Below are 18392 nucleotides of genomic sequence, written 5' to 3'. Positions count from 1 at the left end.
GTGGAAATAACCCGCATGTATGAGTGGTAAAACAGAAAACTTGCATTTCTGGAATTTTGGGTCTGTCATTCCTGTAGCATTGAATCAAAATATTTCTCACATAATAATATCAATAAAATGGGATTGAAATGCAAATCCATTAGCATCTCTAGGCAATTTAGGATTGATCCTTGGATTGATCTCTTGATTTTGAATCTCTTTGTTTTAAATTGAAAAAAGCCTCTAAACTAAGAACAATGTTTCCATAAAATAGCTCAGTATGCAAAGGATACAATCAGGGATAAACTAAGTTTTTGTTCTAGATGAGAATTTGAAGAATGAAACTATACAGATACAAGACTATTTCTTTTCAGACACTGAAGTGTTTTTGTTTCTATTTCTACCTCACTTAAAGACACTGTCCTTCCTCAGCAGACAAAAAGGGTAAAGAATCCCTTAGAGAGCAATATGTTCTCTGAGCCTCTGGGTCAACATTTTGAATGGTTTATCGATTAGAGATTGGTTATCAAATCAGTTGGTGACACTGCCTGCCGCCCATCTTCTTTGCTTCTCCTGTGAACTTAACTCACAGAAAGAAACTGATGAAAAAGAATCAGATCCTAAGAAAAGCTGATCACTGATGCATAGCGCAAGTGTCTGCAATAAAGTAGTGGCTATTTGGCATGCATGATCTGATATGTGAGCAAGATTCTGAAGACCTTCAGTAGAAAGTGGGGCAGAGCAGGCACATGGGCAGAGAGAGCTGCAGACCCTGTGCTGTCCTGGGCTTCTCTCTGTGAAGGCCTGGCCTCCTTTCTGCTGCCCAGGGCCTCCAAAGAGGGTACCTAGAGGTCACCTTGTATCCTCTGCACTTTTTCACTTTACTCAGAATTTCTATCTGCTTTTCAGGGCTTCAGCATAGATCTCCACAGGACACTCCAAATCTTGCTTCTGATCCTGAATCCCCCTCCTTTAAACTTTAGTGCTGCATTCCAAAGACTTGTGCACATTTGTAGTCATCTCAGATTTAGAATGTTCAGTGACAAACTCATCAGCATTGATTGACATTTGTTCGTTCATCTGTTCATTCATCCATTCACTTAACACTGGGGTACGTACTGATCATAGATGGGGATAAAACTCAGAGTCTGACTCCAAATTGAAGAACCATAATTTACCAGTCAAAAAAGACGAATGAATCCTCCTGTTGGGAGCCGCGTCTGTGATAGCTCGCCTTGCGCGGCGGACGTGCGGCCTGTGGTAAAGAGCAAAGCCTGAGGTAGATTACCCCTCCCATCGAATATGTTAGTTTCCTGCTTACCGCGTAAACAACCCGCTCAACAATATAGTCTGCCTGGCAACTGATGATGTTAGCCAATCAGCTTGCCTTGCTTACTTTAACATGATTGGACACTGTACCCGTATATATACCGGTGCCACCCCTGGGCGGAAGAAGAAGCCAGGTAGAAGCCCAGAAGTAAAAGCCCAAAAGGAGCCGCGGAGAGCGGACCGGTAGAGGCTTTGGGGCAGACTGAAGCACAAAAGGAGCCGCGGGGAGCGGACCAGAGGAGGCTTCAGCTGGGAGAACCCAGGGCAGGCTGTACGGAGAAGAAAAATAAAAAGAAAAGGTTGTCCACTACCAGACTTTGTCGTGTGTCCTTCCTGCCGGCCGGGAGCGGACATCGACATTTGGAGGCCCGCCCGGGGACTGATCACCCCCGAGACGTGGAAGTGGACAACGCTCCAGTACAGAGCTGCGAGACAGGTGAGTTGGGGATAAGCCTGGGCTCTGGGTGGCGCGCACCTACAGGGCTTTTAGACTCCCCTCAGGCTCACGCGTAAGTGGCGGATTCCTTGGGCCTCACGCGGTGAGTAACATATTAAAAGATGGGAAACATGTTAGGTAGCAACACTAAGAGCGAGGGTGGTTGTGGAGAAAGCTCTCAAGAGCTTACAAAAGTACGCAGGGTATCTGAGCAGGCCCAGTCAGGGAGCTCCCGAGAGGGGTCCGTCAAGGGGAACAAGGATGCTAAGGAGAAGGACGGGGCTCTAGCCTCGGAGTCGTCTGACTCCGAGGACGAGGGAAAGTTGAATGGCAAGGAGGCCAAAGAGACCAGCTGTCAGGAGCCTAAATCGCTCAATAAGGAGTCGCAGGGTTCTTTTCCAGCGTTGCCCCGCGAATTGCGCTCTGCTCAACCTGGTCTGCGGAGGAGTAGAGAGCTCCTGAGCGCTTCCCGGCGCGAGAGGGAGGCGAAGCCTTCCGCCCCACCTTGGGGGCCGTTTCCGGAGGCGATTCCTCGCCACGAGGCGGCCGCCTGGGAGCTCTCTCCCCTTTCGCCAGAACAGGAAGTGATGCACGGGCCCCCATTTTCCGCCCAATCACGGCCGCTGTCTTATGCTCCGCCGCCGGCGGGTCGGTATTTTTACAGGCGGCTTTGGCAGGGGGGACGCTTGTCTCATGAGGTACATCCACCTGGGATAGATAGTGGCCCCTACGGGATATTTCCTGTACAAGTAGCTATGGGCCAGGGACGCAATGTATGGGAGCCTTTTGAGATAAAGCAGATTAGAGAACTTAAAAATGCAGTTACAACCTTTGGGCCGACTGCGCCTTACACCATTGCCATGCTGGAGAACCTGTCTTCTGGGCCCCTCACCCCCGCGGACTGGATTCAGCTGGCAAAGGCGTGTCTGCCCTCGGGCAGTTACCTGGATTGGCGAGCCTGGTACGCAGAGTTCTCTGCAGAGCAGGCTGAGAGAAACGCCAATCGGGGAAACCGGGGGTGGAACAAGGAAATGCTTATGGGAGAAGGTCGGCACGCTGATGACCAGACCCAGTTCCCCGGCGCTCTCTGGCGGGGAGGAGATAGAGAGCCATCCGCTCCGCCCTGGAGCTCTTCTCCAGAAGCGGCTCCCCACCGAGAGGCCGCTACAGGGAACCCTCCCTTCTCTCAGCCGGCACAGGAAGTGACGCCCCGTTCCACTCTGTCGCGACCGCCGTCCTATGATTTTCATGGGCGGCTACTCTGCCGAGCAGGCTGAGAAAAACGCCGGTCGAGGAAACGGGGGCTGGGGATTTAGCTTAGCGGCATAAGCGCCTGCCTTGTAAGCAGGCAATCGCCAGTTTGATCCCTGGTACCAATAAAAAAAAAAAAAAAAAAAAAAAAAAAACCGAAAAAGATAAAAATAAAAAATAAAAAATAAAAAACAAAAAGGGGGAGTAAGCCAAGGCCTGCCTCCAAAGGCGCGGTTATCTATGACAGGACAATGGATGGGCCCGGATCCAGTGGTCAGCTGGAACCGAGGCGTGGTTTGTGTTTTCCCACAGGAACCGGGACGAGAACCACTGTGGATACCGGAGAGACTGACACGGGCAACAAAGCCCTCGACTGAAGATCAGACCTGCCCTACTGGAGATCCATCACAGACCAACCAATAAGATGAATAGAAATAGCGGTAGCCCGAAATGGACAAGAAGATCCTCAGGCATATGCATGGCTTGCTCAATTGGCCCACGACCGAGTATAGATATGGCGGGCATCCCTCATTCTCCTCCATAAGGTGACAATACACAGCAGGGTAGGTGAGTCAATGACGGGTAAGAGCGTGCCTCCCCAGCACGACTCGACCTAAGCCAGGCCCTACCCCATCCTGCACGTAAGCCGCTGGACTGTTAGATGCTGCCTAGGTCTAAATTTCTCTCCGAGGGGATTTCTTTACGGAGAGGAAATGAGTGCAAGCTTGTGTGCATCCAGGTTCCGTCCAGTTTGTGCCTGGCCCTAGAAAAAGGACAAGGGCCTCAGGGCCTTGGCAGACCATGGCATGGCCAACCAGGGTCTAAGCCAAGGACCTACGGTGGACCTACACATAGGGCATAAGCCTCTGCACCCAGTCCAGGAAGGGCTACGATGCGCACATTCATAAAAAATAAAATAGGGGGAGATGTTGGGAGCCGCGTCTGTGATAGCTCGCCTTGCGCGGCGGACGTGTGGCCTGTGGTAAAGAGCAAAGCCTGAGGTAGATTACCCCTCCCATCGAATATGTTAGTTTCCTGCTTACCGCGTAAACAACCCGCTCAACAATATAGTCTGCCTGGCAACTGATGATGTTAGCCAATCAGCTTGCCTTGCTTACTTTAACATGATTGGACACTGTACCCGTATATATACCGGTGCCACCCCTGGGCGGAAGAAGAAGCCAGGTAGAAGCCCAGAAGTAAAAGCCCAAAAGGAGCCGCGGAGAGCGGACCGGTAGAGGCTTTGGGGCAGACTGAAGCACAAAAGGAGCCGCGGGGAGCGGACCAGAGGAGGCTTCAGCTGGGAGAACCCAGGGCAGGCTGTACGGAGAAGAAAAATAAAAGAAAAGGTTGTCCACTACCAGACTTTGTCGTGTGTCCTTCCTGCCGGCCGGGAGCGGACATCGACATCCTCCCAGTACTCTGACAAGACAGCTGAAGGCAAGGGAGTTTGAGGGGCTAGGGGAAGGTCACATTTGTACCTGGTAAAGCTAGGGAATAAGCTCAGGATTCCTGATTTCTATCAAGTGTATCATAATTCTTCTGGTCCCTCCAGTTTAGAGCAGAGAAAATGTGTGATCCCTCATATCTTACCCTCAATAGCCAGTCAATCAAAAAACACTTAGTGTCTTTTTTTTTTCTTTTAACATTGCTTTCACCTGTCATATCCCTTCCTCTCTGACCATCTCAGACCACTGCTGCTCAGTATCACCCTCCTCCTGGCTTCAGAGATGTTTGTTCTTCCCACCTTTCCTGACGCAGCTTGACTTATCCTCCTCACCTGTACCTGCTCAATCCTCCTCCAGTTTAACACACTCACAAGTAAAGGGGCAGCTCCCTCCCCTCATTACCCCAAGTCCTTGCTCTGAAGCCTACAGTGAGTCTCTCATACCTCATACCATTAAACAAACTGGAATTCACAGAAACCCAATTCCAGAGGGTGCTCTGGGACAGGGATCCTTGGGCACTCGGAAAGCTGCTTCTACTCTGGTACCTGAGAGTCATCTTCTCTGGAAACAGTTTTTCCAAAATGTGTTTGTCCACACAACTTCCATTTTTCAAAGGCTACACATTACCACCTCTCAGATCCAGTGTCTCCAGAAAAGCATGGTGGAGATGACAGACTGCAAGTTAAGTCTGGTAGCCCAGAATTCCTCTGGTTTCTTTCCCAACAACAACAATAACAACAACTTGTTCTGCTCATGTCATTTAGCCTGCTGTGAACCTAAGAGTTCTTATTTTCTCGGTGTTTATACTTTTCCCAACTGGACACATTCTGTTCCCTTCCCACTTAATTAATTCTTACTCTTTGTCCAATATTCAGCTGAGCCTCTTCTTGCCTATAAATCCTTTCCCAATCTCTCATTTGAGACTTCGTAGCCCTTACTTATCTGTATCAGAAAACCAAATCTGAACAATAGAAAATGCACTATATGGGAAGGCAGAGAAATGGCAGGATTGCCCCATCAAGAGTAATTTACAAGGTAAGATTTTATTACTCACAAATAAGAACTGTATTTATTTGAAATGATCAGGATCTTTAAGTGGGAGAAGAAAGCAGATTTAACAGCAATGAATATCTCTCTGTTTGCATAGAGATCTGCTGTTTTGATCAGAACAACTAAAGGAGGATCCTTAGAGGTTTCATATTTTCATTTTCAATTTGGAAAAATTCTTAAGAACAACTTGGAAAAAAAGAATAAGTTAGTGGGAGATTCAACCTGGCTGAGTAGAGGAGGAGCCACATCGGAGCTACTCGGAGGAAATAACTAAAAACACAGATAATTGGAAGAAAAGGAAGACATACATCTTGATGCCAGAATCAATCTGAAATAAGTAAATCAAATAAAACATAGACATATGTCTTTATAAAATGGTGATCCACCCCACAGAGCTGCCAGTGGGACTCTTGCCAGCGGGCAGAGTGACTCTGCCATTTGGGAAGTTAACAAAACAACACAAAACAAAACAATCCAACAAACAAACAAAATTCCCCAAAACTGATGGACTGAAACAATGCAGCTAATTCGCACCACACAGGATAGATTTGGGATAGGAGACCCCTTGCCTCTCTCGCCTTGCTCCAAACAGAAGACACTGCAAATTTCACCTGCACACACAGGGATCAGTGACCAGGGAACTGTTCCTTCCCTGAGGGGCCGCCTGCTTTGTTCATTTTGTTTTGTTTTGCTTTTTTGTTGTGCGCCAGGGCAGCTAACTGGAACTTCTAGGGACAACAAGGTTAAGGATCAGCGTGGTGATGGTGAAGGCAGTGAGCAGAACAGTAGGACCCCCTCCTTCCCCAGGACCCGTCACTTGAGTGAGGGATGGTGGCACATGGAATTCAAGCAGCTTTGGGCCAGGGCATCAATGAGTGGGAGGCTGGCACTGCTGCAGGGCGGCAGGAACAGTGTGTCAACCCACGGCACCCCACCCCACCTTACCCTGTAACAAGTGGTGTGAGAGGACAGAGTTGTGCCAGTGGGAGTGGAATAGAGGAGGCTGTGCAAGGACTTGGAGAAACTGATTGTATATGGGCCTGGGACCAGCTTGGACTATCTCTGTCTGAGGGCACCACAGAGACCAACAGGGTAAGGAGTGGGCAGCCTGCCGGGGACAAACAGCAAGTTACTGTCTGAGGCCAGCTGCAGCCCCCATATCTAGAAGCCATGACCAGCCCTGTACCCGGCACTAATCCTACTGCAGGCTTGGCAGGGTTACCTCGCACAGATCTGGGAACTGACTTAGTACTATCACAGACTGTGGACTCCAGAAAAATTTATTTTTTTCTCTGTTTAATTTCCTTTTTCTGTCGTGTGTGTGTGTGTGTGTGTGTGCGCGCGCGTGAGTGTGTTTAGGTTTTTAATTTTATGGTTTGTTTTGCTTACCTCTGCTCTGTCTTCCCTCAATGGTCTTTCTTGATTTTTTTGATATTTTCAAGTGAGTGAACACTATCTCTGGTCTTTCTGGTTCACTTCAATATTCTTTTTCTTTCTCCTTTGGACTTTCTCTCCTCTTCTCTGTTTTCCCAAAGCTTGGGTGATCATCCTTCGCCTACCAGCCTTCCTTCTGCTTTATTTCCCTTCATTTATCTCTCTGCTTGGTTGCATATCCTTCTTAAAGTCTCCCATCATGGGTGAAATCACTCAACTAAGGGAAAGCGCATTGCAAACAAGTTCCTGGGTTATGTTGGACTTTGTTATGTAACTATAGATCTTGCTTTTATGGTTAAAAGTACCAAATTAATAGTTACCATAGTTGTCAGTTTCTAGGTTGTGCTTGATGCTATTGTTATGCTAACTGTATTACTTTAGCCAGGATGTCATACCTGTGATAATCTGCTATTATTCCTTGTATGGCAACAGTGTGATTATCTGGGGTCCTAACCATCACTACAGTTCAGTACCAAAGGACTGGGCGCTGAGCCAACAAGAAACTATTCATCCCTCCTTCAAAACTGGGAAGGTAGGATCTGGGGACAGACACAAAGATCCGGCTACACATAGAAGGCATCTTTGAAGAATAAAACTTTCCCAGGGAAGCCTCAATATCAGTGATAAAGCTATCTACCATAAGTGATTTACAAGCATTGACACACACACACAAAAAAAAAAACAGTTAAAAAAATAGAAAATGGCATGATGCTGAAGCAAAATGCAAGCTCAGATCACAGCCCCCACAGGAGAAATCCATGGGACAATGAAATAGAGGAAATCAAAGGCCATTCACCTGAAGTTTCTGAAATGATAGCAGCAGAAGTTAAAAAAGTAACATTAGTGAAGCTATAGAGAAAATCAGACTGGAAAAAACCTCTCAGGTAAAAAAAGAGATGAAGGACCCTCAACCTAATTGCCCACCAACAGAGGAATAGATAAAAAAGATGTGGGCTTTTAAAAATATAATGGAATACTATTCACTCATTAAAAAGATAAGCGTGATACTTTTATAGGTAAATGGGTGCAACCTGAGACTATATTTGTAAGTGAAATAAGCCAGACTTACATGTGTAAACATTGTACTGTCTCACCAGTGTGAGAATCTGAAAGATCCAAAATGTACAATAAATATTATGAATAGGGAATAAACTATTCAAAAGAAAATAAAAACTGTGATAGGAGAAAAGGAAAAGGAAAAAAATATAAATGCAAGATAGTTAAGATAGTCATACAATGGTTTCTCTTGGTTCACTGAGGAGAAATTTTTGTGCTAATAATTTTCTAGACAATGTTTCATGCCTGTATCTTGTACTCTGAAAAACTGTGAATATGACAACATGCAATGTGTTGATTATTTTTACTCTCCTACTAGTCTATTTTGAAACTATTTTACTGTTGTTTCTTCTTTCTATTTAAAAGAAAAGAAAAAAATGAAGGACCCACTCAGTGGATCTAGAATAGACTCAGATAAAAAATAGAGTAATTTAGAAAAATGATGGAAACCATGTTGCCCAATAGAGGGAAAAAAATGGAATTCACAAAACAGATTCAAACAGATACCTAGAAGATTATGAATTCCATTGCAAGTATATGCAGCTGACTGAACCAAGGTGAAAACACAGTATCAGACCTAGAAACTAGGATTTTAGTTGTTGGCAATCATGAAAAGATTTTTTTTTTGAGATAAGGTCTCACTATATAGTTCAGGCTGGCCTTGAGCTCATTATGTAGTGCAGGCTGGTCTCAAAATTGTAACAATCCCCTGCCTCAGCCTCCTGACTGCTGGATTACAGGTATATGCCACCATGGCTGGTGAGAAAGATTTCTGAAAAATAGCAAGGAACCATGAAAAATCAATCCAATAGCTGCAAGATGCAAAGAGCACTATAAGACTGATTGGAGTTAATGAGCCAAACTTATTTTAAAAAGGAAAGAAAAAGCTCAAATTCATGCAATAAGGAATGAAAAAGGTGAAATCACTACAGAATCTATAGAAATACAGAAAATTATCAACACCTATTTCATGAGTTCGATAACACAGAAGAAATGGATAGATTCCTAGAAACATATGAAGTACCAAAGCTGGGTCAAGAAGATATAAAACTGCTGAATAACCCAATTTCTATTAATGAAATTGAGAATGTAATTAAGTCCTTACCTACAAAGAAAAGCCCAGGCCTAGATGGATTCACTGTGGAATTCTACAAGAAATACAAAGACTTAGGGGATGGGTTTAGCTCAGCAGCATAAGCACCTGCCTTGCAAGTGTGCAGTCGTGAGTTCGATCCCTGGTACGGATAAAAATGAAGACCAAAAAGAAATACAAAGACTTAATGCTGACACTCCTCAAACCCTTCAATGAAATTGAAAGGGAAGTAATCCTTCCTAAGTCATTCCTGGAAGCAAATATTACTCTAGTACCAAAGCCTGAGAAATACCCAACTAAAATGAACATAGATGCAAAAATTCTCAATAAAATATTGGTAAACAGGATGCAGCAAATTATCAAGAAGATTATACACCACGACCAAGTGGGATTGTTCCCAGGCATGCAGGGATGATTCAACATATGTAAATCAATAAATGCAATCCACCATATCAATAGAACCAAAAATAAGAATCATATGATCATTTCTATAGATGCAAAAAAAGCTTTTAATAAGGTACAAGATTCATTCATGATAAGAACCTTACAGAAAATTGGAAAAGATGGTCTTTACCTTAACATGATAAAGGCCATCTACAACAAACCAACAGCAAGCATCATTAAATGGTCAAAAACTGAAAGCCTTTACCCTAAAATCAGGCACAAGACAAGGATGTTCCTCATCTCCACTCCTGTCAACATATTACTGGAAATACTAGCCAGATCAATTAGACAAGAAAGAGAAATAAAAGGTGGTAAGATAGGAAAAGAGGAAGTTAAATTATAATTATTTGCAGATGACATGATACTCTCCATAGAAGACCCCCAAAACTCCACTGAAAGACTTCTAGATATAATAAATAATTTCAGCAATGTAGCTGGATAGAAAGTCAATACCCAAAAATCAATAGCATTCCTATACACTAACAACAGAATCAGTGAGAGAGAAATGAGAAGCCACACCCTTCACACTAACATCCAAAAAGTGAAATACTTAGGAATTAATCTCATGAAAGAAGTAAAAGATCTATCTAGGGAGAATTATAATACCCTGAAAAAGAAATCAAAGAGGATCTCAGAAAATGGAAAGACATCCGTTGTTCGTGGATAGGAAGAATAAATATTGTGAAAATAGCCATTCTCCAAAAACTTTTATACAGATTCAATGCAATTCCAATGAAAATACGATTAACATACCTCATAGATCTACAGAAATCACTTCTAAAATTCATCTGGAACCAGAAGAGACCTAGAATAGCAAGGGCAATTCTAAGCAGCAAAGGCAAGGCAGGAGGCATCCCAATCCCTGACTTGAAGTTATACTACAAAGCTACTGTAATAAAATCAACATGGTACTGGAATAAGAACAGATCTGAAGATTAATGGAATAGATTAGAAGATAAAATCACAACTACAAACACACTCAACCACCTTATCTTTGATAAAGGGGCCAATTATGTTCACTAGAAGAACAATAGTCTCTTTAATAAATGGTGCTGGAAAAACTGGCTCTCCATATGCTGAAAACTAAAACTAGACCCATGCCTATCACCATGTACTAAATTAAAATCTAAATGGATCAAAGATCTAAATATTAAAACAGAAATACTAAATGTGTTGGAAGACAAATTAGGTAAAAAATCTTGAAGACACAGGGGTAGGTAGAGAATTCATGAACAGGAATCAAACTGCATGGGAAATACTTCCCAGAATCAATAACTGGGATCACGTGTTATTGAAGAGTTTCTGCATGTTGAAAGAAATCTCCAGCATAGGGAAAAGAAGAAACAAAAAGTGGGAAAAAATTTTAGTTAACTGTCCCTCAAACAAAGGACTTCTGTCTAAAACATAAATAATAATAAAATATAAAAGATTCCCAAAATTTAAAGATCCAATCCAAAAATGAGCATTTGAGATGAATACACAGTTTTCAGATGAAGAAATACAAATGGCAAATAAATACATGAAAAAATGTTCATCATAATTAGTCATCAGAGAAATGCAAATTAAAACCACACTGAGATTCCCTCTCACTCCAGAAAGAATGGACAGGCTCAAGACAACTACCAAATGCTGGAGAGGCTGTGGGCAAAAAGGAACTCTCCTGCACTGTTGGTGGGAGTGTAGACTGGTGCAGCCATTGTGGAGGTCAGTCTGGAGATTTCTCAGAAAGCTGGGATTGGAGGTTTCATATACAAAAGAAAGAAAGAAAAAAAGAAAGAAAGATTTAGGAATCAATCTAACAAAGTAAGTAAAAAGTGTTTACCTTGAAACCTATGGTACTCTGAAAAACAAGATGGAAGAAGATCTCAGGAAATGGAAGACTGGATGTGGTGGTACACGTCTATAATCCCTGCACTTGGGAGACTAAAGCAGGAGTGTTACTAAGTGAGTTCAAGGCCAGCCTGAACCACATAGTGAAACCCTGTCTCAAAAAACAAAACAAAAACAAAAAACAAAAACAAAAAATGGAAAGATATCTCTTGTTCTGGAGTATGAAGAAGCAACATAATGAAAATAACCATAATCTCAAAATTGTTATACAGATTTAATGTAATCATGATCAAAATACCAATACAATATCTCACAGAACTAGAGAAAATTATCCCAAAACTTATTTGGAATGAAGAGAGACCTAGAATAGCAAAAAACAGTTCTGGGTGACAAAGGCAAGTCAAGAGGCGTTACATCCCTGAATTTAAATCATACTACAAAACTACTGTAATAAAAACAGCATGATAGTGGCAAAAAACAACTTGAGGATCAATGAACAGAACAGAAGATGTAGAAACAACTCTAAAGACACTCAACCACCTTATCTTTGACTAAAGAGGCAAAAGGAATATATACTGAAAGAAAGATAACCCTGTTTAATAAGTGATGCTGGGAAAACTGGCCTTCCACATGCCAAAGACAAAAATTAGATATCTCTCATCATACATTAATCTAAATTCAAAATGGATCAAAGGTCTAAATTTAAAATAGAAACAATAAATCTGCTTGGAGATAAGGTAAGTAGAACTTTTGAAGACATAGGTGTAGGCAAAGACTTTATGAACAAAACCCAGTCATAAGAGAAATATAAAGAATCAGTAACTGGGATCTCATCTTATTAAAAAGCTTTTGTACAGCAAAATAGATCATCAACACAGTGAAGACACACACCACAGGGTATGAAAAAATTTTGCTAGCTGTTCCTTAGATAGAGGATTAACATATAGTATATGTAAAAAACTAAAAAACCCAAGATTGCCTCCTACAAATTTAAAAATTCCATTCAAAAATGGGCATTTGTTGAAATGAATAGATACTTCTCAGATGAAGACATACAAATGGCAAATAAATATGTGAAAAAACACTCAGCATCACTGGTCATTTGAGAGATGCAAACTAAATCAACACTGAGATTCCATCTCACTCCAGAAAGAATGGCAGTTAGCAAAAAATCAACCAGTAACAAATGCTACAGAGATGTGGGGAAAAAGGAACCCTACTTCATTGTTGGTAGGAGTGTAAACTCTTGTAAACATTGTAGAAATCAGTGTGGACATTCATCAAAAAACTAAAACTAGAGGTTTCATTTGACTTGGCAATCCCCTTTTTTGGTAAGTTCTCAAAAGAATTACAAACATCATACCACAGCAATGTATGTACACTCATGTTTATAGCAGTATAGTTTATAATAGCTAAATCTTGGGGACAGCCAGATGCCTATCAACTGATGAATGAAAAAAGATGTATTGGTTTCTAATACACAACAGATTACCACTCAGTCATAAAGTCCTGAGACATTTATAGGTAAATGGATGGACCTTGAGACCATATTCTTAAGTAAAATAAATCAAACACATGTGTAAAAATCACACTGTTTCTCTGGTATGAGAAACCAAAAGTATAAATAAGGACCAGAATGTCTACTAGGTATGAAACCAGAAGAAAATACTCCATTGGGAAGGGGAACGAGGGAGAGAAGAGGGGGAAGAAAGGAAGGGAAAAATAATGAGGAAAGAAGGAAAAATGGAAACAAAGCTTCTGTAAATAAGAAAGGAAGAGAGGTGAAGGGCGAGTAAAGGAATGGAAAAGAAATTGAGATACGTCACAATGGATAAGAAATCCCTATGATGAAAGCGATCATTGTGTATATTTGAAATGTATCAATTCAAATAATAGAACAATAAGATAATGAATACTACTGCGTAAAACTGAATAGTGTTTGGAAAAGATAAAATCATTATAGATTCATAAAGATTTTATATTGTAAGTGAATTTTACTCTCTTCTTATTTCTGGAAATTTTTTTCTATACAATATAAACAAATTACTCTCGTTTATTTAAATATTTCCATTTCTCTGTGTTATTGTTTAAGTCTAACATTTTTCTCCCTAACAGGGAAAGAAGCCCTGTGATAAAAGTGCCTAACACGGTTCCTGTCTAAAATTCAAACATCTATTGTAGGCCGTGTTTCAGTCTATCTTGCAGACGGTCTCAAAGTCTCATGCTTAGGGGAAGAAGCATGAGAAAAGAATTGGAGGTAATTTTAGTTTTTCTAACTCGGAAATGGACAGGACTTCACCTATGGGCCTCCCACCCTGCTCCCTCTGACCATGGCATTCATGATTCCAGTGCCACTGGCTCTCAGAAGGCAATACAAAGCAGGGTGAGAAGTTACTGCCTGGCTCCCCACCAACTAGCCGGGAGGAATCTTGGACTCTGCGGACCTGGTATATTTCAGATGACCAGGACTGGTTGCTCTGCTCTGGCTTAGCCCATCCCAGTCACTTGCTTGCTTGACTCAGTAATTCTGGGACCTTTTCCTTGTCTCTGCATTTAATCTGTTTTTACTTTGGTCTTCATCTAGATTTCACTTATTGCTGCTCTAACCCATTAAATCTGGGAAGTATTTTGCTTGGCTGAGTCCTGAGGAGCTTCTGACATATAGATTCAGCCTCAGTCCATCTCCAGCCTTACCTTCCTAACTGCTGTCTTTGCACTGAGCAAACTGATTTGCTCTTGGAAACCTGGATGAAGCATTCCATGCACATGCACAATTTTGTTCTCCAGAAGTCCTGTTTCGCAAGATTCAGTTCAAGGTTCTTCTCTCAAGAAGTCTTCTTAACCTATGATCCTGACCTCAGCCTCTGAACTACATTGTACATCTTACTGTCTTCATCTGTGGTCCTCAGAGTGGGTCTTATAAAACATTAGTCCCAGAGGATGTATCCAAAGGAAAAGCTCCTCTTGGAGATTTAGTGTAGTTACTATATCTACGACTTTCTGAAGTTTTACGGCGAAGAAACATTTCAAACAATATTGAGCCTAGTGCTTCTAAAACTGATTTAGCTATGGACATCCTTTTCTATGCTATGTCTTTTAATAGCTATTTAGCAGTAAGGAAAAAAAATCTGAATTTTCCACAAGTGATTTTGTATTCTAAATAGTTCCTAGGTATCTATCTTTTCTACAACTAAAAACAGTTCAGCAATTTGAACCAGCTGTGGGCTTTCTCAGCTCCTATGGATATTTTCATTCTCACAATGCTAAATGCAAGGTAATATGCAGACAGTTTGTGGCACCGTGCGTGGCATACAGCACACATGCAGGCTGCTAGCTGCTTTCATTGTGAGGTACCGTGATGGACAGGTTTAAAGTTTAGTCTGTGTCCATTTAAACTCTGGTAAAGATGTAATGTCAAGGACTATCTTTTATTCATCAATGCATTGTACACACACAATGAATTAAACACAAAGAAGTTCTCAACTCTGGCAATTTGCCTACCAGAGCAATTTCCATACTGCTTAGAGACAGTTTTGGCTGTCACACTAGCATCTAGTGTCTAAAAGTAAGGGACACTATTAAACATCCCATGATGTATAGGGCAAAGAAGTATCTAGCCTCCAATGTCAATAGTGCCTTGTTGAGAAATCCTGTTCTACAACCAGGTTAATCAGAGATGAATTTCTTACTGCTGACATTAGCTATTTATCTTTACACAAGCTGTGGAATTTCTCTGTTAATTTCCCTGTCTATAGATTGGGGTGCTAATTCTGTCTGTAGGGTTGTCGTATACAAAAGAGATGACATAGGTAATCCATATGAAATGTTTAACACAGTGACTGGTGCATAGAAAGTGACCTATGAGCATGCTTTCACTGACCTGCCCCCAGTGTCTCACAGTGACAATAGAGCCCTTATGATGAAATCTTCACCTCTCTCAGAATTCACTATGTGAGGCCCAGAATGAGTGCTTTTACTGAAACAGCCCTGCACACCCACTTGTATTTACCGCATGGTTGGATTTTACTTATACGCTCACCAGGGGCTCAATGGTGAAAATGCTATTCAAGAAGAGCATGCTGTCTCCCTGAACCAGCTTCCTCTGATTCTCAAAGGTGCGGGACAGAATGGAGAGGTGTTCTCGGAGAGAAGGATCAATAATGCACTCTTCAAGAAATTCATCAGTCTCCTGCTTTTCCTCCTTGGTCAACTCTTCACAGATCCTAAAGAAAATGTAGGGAAAGCAAGCTTTATTTTAGGATCACCATAAAGAACTGTGTATAGGGGCTCCCCTCCAGGCCCACACCCTGGAAATAGCCTCACATTATCCTGGGGTGGCCCCTCCTCACCCTGAGCCTGGGTGACCTTGTACTCAGGTCTCTGACCTTTCTGAGGCTCCATTTATTCATTGTTAGTCACATCCTACAATAAGTCCTCCTGCATTTCTTTCTTACCCAATACAAAGTTGTTTACCCTTGGCCTCTTATGTATCTGGACAGATATTTTCTTTTAGATAACTATGTTTTTCCAGGATGCCTTTAAAATATTTAATATATACATCGTCTCCCAAATTGCAAGAAAGAATTTGTCCTAGTTAAACTTGCTTGGTTTTAATTCTTTCTTAGCTGTCAGTGATCTAGGGAATAGAACTAACAAGGACTAAGTTTGTATGCTGATTTCATGATCTATTTACTAGCTCTGTGACTTTGAGAGTCACTTAGTTTCTCTAAGCTTCAGTACCTAGCTCTATAAAATAGGGGTGATAGGTACAGAGCTCATCTATCAAAGAGATGAAGGTTAAATGTGATTCAGGACCTGGTTCAGTACTTGGGACAAAGTGGGTGCTCCATCAATATCAGTGTTTTCCCTGTGTCAACAGTAAGCAATCACTGAGGGCTAAGTTCAAAAACTGCTCAAGCTACCTACTAGGCTTCCTTCTCTCTTTATCAGAGTTCTCTCTGATAAAGCAGTTCTCTTCTGATAAGGCAGAAAAGCAGCCTTCCCCAGAGCTGTGTTCGCCTTTCACTTGAATTTTCAGACTGGATCGGATCTCTTTCCAGGACACAGGACCACATTCCCAGCATTGTACTGCTATCGCCAGTGGTGAGACACAAATCCTAAGCAAATGAGTGCTGAATGGGAGACTCAGGTCCCTGAAATCTTATCCCAACCCCGACTGATTTTCTAAACGACTTTATATAAACCGTATACTCAGTGCTGTTAGTTCTTTGCAACTTCAGTTTTCAGCGTCCTTTGGTCACACAGTATAAAGAAGTCAAAGGAATGAATTCCGTGTGTACTGCTTCCAAGGAAGAAAGCATCCTCGCTGCCTTTGGCCTGCTAGGCAGGAAGCCGCATCCAAGGTAACCGGTGGTGGTCCTTCTGTACTGCTAGGCAGGACAGCACAAATTAAAGAGAGTTCGCAAGCAAAGGAACTCACTCGTTTCTTTTAGCTTGGCATTTGATATCTGTCTGAAAGACTTATAAGTTCTACAGCCTTTGAAACAATAAATTCGACTGCAGGAATAAATCTTAAAGAAAAAATCACGGTGTAAATAAAGACACAGCTGTCAGGATGCTTATTAAAGTGCCGAATGATACCAAATAAAGTAGGTAAACTGTGTAAAATCTTGAAAGATGGTAAAACAAATAATGAGAATCAAACACTCAGTTACTGGGTACTGGCCTAACCTTTCACAGGCATCTGGAAATTTAATACTCATAACCACTGTCTGAGCTAATTATTATAATGATCATCATTTTCACTTTATAGATGATGAAACCAGAACTCAGAAAGGTTAAGAATCTTGCTCCAGGTCACATAGCTGAAAAATGGAGTCTGAAATTCAAAGTAGGCCTTTTGGAGCTTGGATTTGGTAGTGTTAGCCAGGACTCCATACTGCTTCTTCTGATGCATGTGTATCATTGGGATAATAAGCAGCTGTAACAATGGCATTAAAGAAGGCTATGGAACAGCAATTTGCAAAAGCTGGAAGCATTTTAAAAATGAAAAAGCAGATTAGAAAATAATGTATATAGAATAACTCCAGTTTTGTAATACAAAAGTAAAAGGAAAAAAAAAAAAAACAACATTGTGAAAAAGAAAAAAGTTAAAGATACCAGAATATTCACAGTGATTTTCTCTAGGTTTTAATATTAGAACTGATTTTTGCTTTATCTCTCTCTCTCTCTCTGCTTACCTTATATTTTCTAAATTTTATTAGTTCCCAATGTTTTTTTTGAAAATGGAAAACAAAAATAATTTAAAAATTTAAATGCCAACCCATATTTTGAACAAAGCACTGTAGACATTTCCATGCTCAACAAAGGCAAATGTTAGCCTGAGCCCACGGTGCCATGACTGGAAGGGACACAGGAAAACTGTGGGGTTAAATAGCAGGGCATGGTCTACCGAGCCAGAGCAGCTGTGTTAGACACACAGCGACAGCAATGGACCTGAGCACGTGGGTCCAGATGAGAAAGGAGGAAACTGAGGGCAAAGGATGACATCTATCTATCTATCTATCTATCTTTCTTTCTCCCAAATTAGAATGGTATCTTTGGGGAAATTAATGGGAATGGAAAGAGGGATGTAAAAGAATAAACTACATAATGTAGACCAAGAATGGCAGTGCTCTATGAATAAAGGGATATGATTAGCTCAACTTCACACTGGAAGACAAAGGAATATAAAACAAAAATTCCCAAACTCTGTTCTTCTCCTACGCTGTTAGGACTCTGAATCAGTAATAGCCAATAGATGGAAAAGAGTAGGATGGGAGATGCTGACAGATTCCTCTTTGCCTCCTTCTGAAGAACTGGAGCAGGGCTGAGAGTCTAAGGGTGTGTGTGTGTGTGTGTGTGTGTGTGTGTGTGTGTGTGTGTAACAAGAGCCTTCAGCTGCCAAGACTCCAATAAGGGCGGCCACATGCTCATATCAGCCTATGCCTTCATCGTCTTGTAGATAGTCACATGTTCTTGCACTCAGAGTGATTCTTTACAGATGAGGAGACCTCTGATTAGCATTAAATAGCCCAGTCCT

The 18392-nt window shown here is 41.7% G+C and overlaps 1 protein-coding gene and 1 long non-coding RNA gene across 2 annotated transcripts in view; one reads left to right on the top strand and one right to left on the bottom strand.

The window, feature by feature from the left end:
• The window catches only part of Hydin (HYDIN axonemal central pair apparatus protein), a 411964-nt gene that overhangs the window by 288143 nt on the left and 105429 nt on the right, over positions 1-18392 (bottom strand). The window contains exon 9 of the mRNA XM_023565963.2: positions 15390-15573. Coding sequence (XP_023421731.2) covers positions 15390-15573 — 184 coding nt within the window. The remainder of the gene's footprint in view (positions 1-15389; positions 15574-18392) is intronic.
• Positions 1127-4355, top strand: LOC134475787 (uncharacterized). The gene is made up of 2 exons (XR_010047031.1): positions 1127-1744; positions 3308-4355. It is a non-coding gene; the product is annotated as an uncharacterized LOC134475787 (long non-coding RNA).

The sequence above is a fragment of the Cavia porcellus genome, unplaced genomic scaffold (assembly GCF_034190915.1).
Source record: "Cavia porcellus strain 051 isolate PalLab524CR breed Dunkin Hartley unplaced genomic scaffold, mCavPor4.1 scaffold_4, whole genome shotgun sequence".
In the NCBI taxonomy this organism is placed as follows: Eukaryota; Metazoa; Chordata; class Mammalia; order Rodentia; family Caviidae; genus Cavia; species Cavia porcellus.
This window is presented reverse-complemented; position numbering and strand designations above follow the sequence as displayed.